General features: G+C 27.1%; 1 protein-coding gene across 1 annotated transcript; it reads left to right on the forward strand.

Annotated features, from left to right (window-relative positions):
* Positions 1-1,481: 1,481 nt before the first annotated feature.
* LOC111282978 (cytochrome P450 81Q32-like) lies at positions 1,482-3,498 on the forward strand. Its single transcript, XM_022871303.2, has 2 exons — positions 1,482-2,485; positions 2,657-3,498. Exons 1-2 carry the CDS (start codon positions 1,601-1,603, stop codon positions 3,275-3,277), a joined length of 1,506 nt encoding a protein of 501 aa, XP_022727038.1. The 5' UTR covers positions 1,482-1,600; the 3' UTR covers positions 3,278-3,498.
* Positions 3,499-6,416: the final 2,918 nt, after the last annotated feature.

A 6,416-nucleotide genomic window follows, 5' to 3' on the forward strand; every position in this document is an offset into this window, starting at 1 on the left:
TGATAAATATTCTTTGTAATCATATTTTTTTAAAATAAAAATTAAAAATATTATAAAATAATTATTGTTCTATTCTATCTATTATCTTGTACACTAAATATGAACAAAAAATATTTTATAATATAGATATAAAGATAATATTTATTATTTTAATAATAAAATAACAATTAAATTAGACAATCAAAATGAATTCAACTTTTTCCTTTATAATTTAATAAGCCAATCCAACCCATAAACTAAGTTTGGTTTAAGATATTTTGTATCATGCAATAGCAAAATCCAGAATAACAAAACAAAAAGAAACTAAATTTGTAATAATATGGTGAAAAGTCGTATAATCTATTACTAGCAACCCACGTGCAAAAGCCCAACCTTGCTAGAAGAACACGATAGCTATGAATATGTAAGCGGCCATGTAAGCTATGGATGTCAGCAGTCGTCTCTTGAAAAATGTCAAAACTTCATTTTTTTTTTCCTTGAATGTCTCATACGACGGTGTCACAAGATATCAATCAACGTCTCCATCTCCATTCAGACAACATGAATATGATATCGTAACGGTAAAATTAATTTTAATTAAATTAAAAATAAAAATAATAACAATAATTATTTTAATAATAAAATTAAATGTGTAATTAAAATTAATGATATAATATATATTTAAGTATAAATATAGTGACGACGATAAAATAAAATGTAATAAAAAATTGATTATTAAAAATATTAAATTTAATTTAATATATAATAAAATTTATAGTATATATTTGAAAAGTGAATAAATAATTATAAATTATTAAAGTTATTTATATATATCAAATTAAAATTTTTACCTAATAAAATTTATTGTATATTTGATTTTTTTAAAGTTAATAAATAATTAAAAATTACTAACAAAAATGATAGCTTTATATAATATTTTTTAAAATAATTTACTTTAGTACGCAAGCGGTAAGAATATTAAAAGCTTTTTCTAAACATTGATCAAAGAAAAATAAATAAATAATAAAAAATTAAAAATAATATAAATAAAGATTGGACGCAAAATAAAATACGTGGACTCTCACATACTCTTTATAAGGTTTCTTGAATTTAAGGCTTTTAAAATTGAATTGAAAAATGTTGAATTGAGTTATATGTAAGGTTATTTTAAGGGTTTTTGTCTTCAATCGCAGATTACAAATTTTCACTGATCTCTTTAGCTCCAGTGACGATTGAGGGGTGTGGTGCAGTTGAAAGATTCCAATCGTGCATCCAAACATGTTTCTATGGTGCAAAATAATCCTTAAGTGCATCCAAATGGGCCCTAAGTTTCCAAGATGACAATATCTCCTACGCAAGAAGTCTCTAAGATGACACTATCTCCTACGCAAATATACAAAAAGACAGTTGATCTGAGTGGGAAATTAAAATATGCTCTGAAAGCACATGATTGTGATTCATGTTAAAAGTACTCTAACTTGGAAATTTCTATGGGCGGGTCCAAATTTTTTAGCAATACTACGCCCCTCTATAAAAGCAAATACATTTTAATTCTATACATCACAAAATAAAAATCAAATCAAATCAAACAAACACAGAGCTACCAGTAGCAAATCAAACAATGGAAGAAGCAACAATTCTTTACTCATTTCTTTCTTTTATCTTTCTCATCGTTTGTTTAAACTTGTTCTTTCAATCAAGAAAACAACCCAAAAACCTCCCTCCAAGCCCACCATCACTACCCATAATTGGCCACCTTCACCTCCTAAAACCCCCCATCCATCGTTTGTATCATAGCCTTTCACAAAAATATGGTCCAATCTTCTCCCTTCGCCTCGGTTCTCGGCTTCTTGTTGTAGTATCATCTTCAACCGCAGCCGAGGAATGCTTCAGCAAGAACGATATAGTTTTTGCCAATCGCCCCAAGTTTATCATAGGGAAACACTTAGGCTACAACTATACCACAGTTTCAACATCGTCTTATGGTGATCATTGGCGCAACTTACGTAGAATTGGTGCCATTGAAATCTTCTCATCAAGTCGTCTAAACGCCTCCGTGACTGTTCGAAAAGACGAAATCAGGCGCTTGTTATTAAAACTGTCGTGTGATTCGCGTCAAGAGTTTGCGAAAGTGGAGCTGAAATCTATCCTTAATGACATGACCTTTAATAACATAATGAGGATGGTGGCAGGGAAGCGGTACTATGGAGATGAAGTGACGAATGAAGAAGAAGCAAGAGAATTTAAGGAACTTATGGCAGAGGCATTCAAGAATGGTGGAACAGCAAATCAAGAAGATTACTTTTCTGTATTGAACTGGTTTGGTGAAGGGTATGAAAAGAAGGTGAAGAAGCTTGGAAAAAGGATGGACAGGTTCTTGCAAACTTTGATTGACAATCACCGAAGTAAGAGGCAGGAAAATAATAGTATGATTGATCACCTTCTTTCCTTGCAAGAATCTGAGCCTCGTTACTATACTGACGAAATTATCAAAGGGTTCATATTGGTAATTAGTTGAATCTTTTTCTTTTTTTCTTTTTACTTTTCAATATTTTATTGTTGAAAGATTTTCGGTTTTAAATTTTGAGCTTAACTTAATTGATTCATGCACTTATTTTTAGAAGATGACATTCAAATCTGAAATGTCCTAAACTAACAAATTAACATTGTTCTGTAGGTGATAATACTTGCAGGAACAGATACATCAGCAGTCACAATAGAGTGGGCAATGTCCAATTTGCTAAATCACCCAGAAGTATTGAAGAAGGCTAGAGCTGAACTAGACAATCAAATTGGTCAAGACAACCTGATTGATGAACAAGATGTTTCCAAGCTACATTACCTTCAAAGTATTATATTGGAGACACTTCGATTATACCCTGCAGCTCCTCTTCTGCTTCCGCACATGCCATCTAGTGATTGTACCTTAGGTGGATACAACGTGCCACGTGGTGCCATCGTACTGGTGAATGCTTGGGCCATTCATAGGGATTCAAACCTATGGGATGATCCAACAAGTTTTAAGCCAGAGAGATTTGAAAATGGTAGGAAATTAGGAGAATATTCTCACAAGCTAATGCCATTTGGGTTAGGAAGGAGAGCATGTCCAGGAGCAAGCCTGGCTCAGCGAATGGTGGGATTAACTTTAGGATCTTTGATTCAGTGCTTTGAGTGGGAAAGGATTGATGACAAGGAAATTGACATGACTGAAGGAAAGGGAATCACCATGCCTAAAGTTCAGCCATTAGTTGCTATGTGCAAAGCTCGTCCCATCGTGAATAAGGTTTTTTATAAATAAATTTGATTAATATCATAAGTTGGGTGATTATAGTAGAAAAATAGGTTTTGATTACCTATCTAGTAAAGATTTTATTGGAGTAGGACACAGTTAGTGTGTTCTATTTTTTTTTTTTCTTTTGTTTTAATGATTGGATTAGTCCATATCAAAAAACGTAGGCCAAATTATGTAATAAATATATGTATTTTAGTTAAATAATAAAATTAGTCTTTTTATCTTAATGTGTTTAAATTGGATCTTTATACTTTATTTAATTATCGAATTTTTGTTAACGGTTCAAATTTTTTCAATTAAAATTGATGACATGATATTTTGACTTTTTTGAAGTGACATTTTTGTTCATATGATCGTTGACTTTATTGACTTTTAAGGTCAACATGATCAAAGATAATAACATGACGAAATTTTTTAATACATCATTATTTTTTCACTTCAGCTTTTCTCAAATTGTACAAATAATCCTTATACTTTTATTAAATGATAAAATTAATCCTTCTATCTTAATGTGTGTTCAATCTTATCCTTGTATATTAATTAATTATTAAATTTAAGATTTGACACTCATTGCATTCAAATTTTATTCTTAAATTATTTATAATCAATGCTTTACAAGATGGAACACTGATAATAGAAAATCTAAGTTCAACTTGATTCTAATGAATTTTGAAACTTCAAAGACATAATTAAAAGAGCTCAATACTCAAAACAGATCTTTTAATGAAGACAAGAATATCTTACTTAGAATAAGACTAGCTAAAAGCTCCCTCCATAAGTTAAGAGACTTAACAAAGTCTTGGTGAAAGACAACACATAAAGGACCCCATGAATATAAATCATGCTTGACTAAAACAAACCATCCAATGCATTGAGAGCCTTCTAATTTAATCTAGACTCCCAAATGAACTTAAAGTTTTTTACTTCCTAAGATGTCAACATATTTGAAAGTGACTTTTTTTGGATCAACTTAACTTATAAATCTCAATTTTTTATATGACACCATTTGAGAATAAGGATGGTTAAAAGAATCAATTTTAAGCTTTTTGTATGGTTGACTATTATTATTATATACATCAACATTAGAGTTTTTAAATTCTATAAAATGAATCCTCTTGTTTATTTATTAATTTTTAAGAAAATTATCAAATATATTAAGAAAATGAAAATTTTTAATTTTACAAACTAAATATATTTTTAGTATATATTTTTAAAAATTAAAAAATTAATTTTAAAAAAAGTGAGACATGCACCATCTTATTAACTTCATTTATAAAATTATAAAATTTCCTTAACAATAGATTAAACAATTTTTTTTTAAAAAAATACAATTTAACTAGATATCAATCCTTGTTTCACTTTGAATATCTATTTTTGTATGTGTAATCAAGAAAATCAGCATAAATTGGTGTTTTGAATAGTTATCATAACAATTTTGGAGTAGTTTGATGAATTTGAAAACGAAATAAAAAAAACAAACGGAGTCATCACAAATATTTTTTGGCTAGGTAAAATTGGCTACCTATTAAAACATATTCTTTTAATAAAATTTTAAAATTAATTAAAATTTAATAAAAAGATAATTTTAAGGTCTGCAAAATAGGTTGGGTCAGGGAGTTAGTTACTTGTAGGAAAAAATTAGCACTTTTATAGCTCACGTTTAAAACGGTACCAATTAATTATATATTATCCTTTAATTCTGACAAAAATAATTTTATTTTTATTTATTTATTTATTTATTATTATTATTATTATTATTATTATTATTATTATTATTATTATTATAATTGTTCTATTTTATTTGAGAAAAATAAATTAAAATTTTTTTATTGAAATAATTTTTAAAATGTTTCAGTACATTGAAAATATTAGAAGAACTTTCTCACTTAAAGATTTCTTAAATATCGTTTCTCAAAATACTTTAAAATCCCATCTTCAGAGGTCTGGATTTATTTTTCAAAAATACTATTATACATGCAATACAAATGATAATATATTAATTTACACATTTTATTTTCCTTTTAGAAAATCTATTTTTTATATTATTATTTTTATTGTTTTGAAGAAATTTTTATCACATTAAAAAATTTTTATAAATACTTCAATATACTGGCAATATTTAAAAAAATTTCCTCACCTATAGATTTTTAAAGCATCACTACTTGGAATATCTTAAAATCCTATCATTAGATAAAGATTTCTTTTCCCTTATTTTTTATTATTTTATTTTTAACAAATTAGTTAATTTTTATTTACTATTTAATAGCAAAAAAAAAGAAAATTTTTTATTGTATTGAAAACTTTTTATAAATACTCCAATACGTTGGTAATATTTAAGAAAATCTTCTAACCTAAGGATTTCATAGGTATCACTACTTGGAGTACCTTTGAATCTTATATTCGAATAAAAATTTTATTTTCTTACATTTTTACTAATTTTTTATTATTTTTATTAATTTTATTCATTAATTTTTTGGTTATTTTTCCTATTTTTTAATCTTAAAAAAATTATCAAAGTTTAGAAACCATTTTTTTATTATTATTGGTATCATAATAATCAATTATTAATTATTATTATTTTTATAAGATTTATCCTAAGTTTTAATAAAAATTATAAAAAATTTTAACTATATTTTCCATTTTTTAATTTAATTTATTTTTTTCATTTTTACTAGTTAAAAAAAAATTATTCTAACAAAATTTAAACATTTTAACATGCATAAATATTAATGATAAAATTCATAATAACAAAAATAATATAAAAAAATAAATCAAAAAATAAAAAAAAAACTAAATCGAACCGGTCAACGTTTCGGTCTGTATCAATATGGCTAGACTGATTGGCCGTCAAAAGGGGGAACTGGGTCACGAGTCAAGCACGCGGATCTTTGATCAACCCATTGGTATGCACATAGATCTTGGATGAAACATTGTTGTTTTAAGGTTTAGTCTTCTATATAAAAACCAAAATTTTTTTTGTTTTAACTCATTTCTCCTTGGTTTCTAAAAAAATAAAATAAAATAAAATTCTTTCAAACAAAGTAAGGAGCCGACCAGTCATCAGCTGTCATACAAGCCGCCATTGGCCTTGCCATCGATCACCGTTTTCGGTGCCTGAAAAACAAAGAAAACATCAAAAGACTCC

This window comes from Durio zibethinus, chromosome 5 (genome assembly GCF_047325235.1).
Source record: "Durio zibethinus cultivar Kanyao isolate XHJ-2024 chromosome 5, ASM4732523v1, whole genome shotgun sequence".
NCBI classification, from domain to species: domain Eukaryota; kingdom Viridiplantae; phylum Streptophyta; class Magnoliopsida; order Malvales; family Malvaceae; genus Durio; species Durio zibethinus.

Excerpts from the sequence above, each read along its gene's own strand:
- LOC111282978 (XM_022871303.2), top strand. The coding sequence starts at position 1,601 with ATGGAAGAAGCAACAATTCTTTACTCATTTCTTTCTTTTATCTTTCTC. Across the intron at positions 2,486-2,656 it reads TTATCAAAGGGTTCATATTG|GTGATAATACTTGCAGGAAC; the intron begins GTAATTAGTTGA and ends ATTGTTCTGTAG.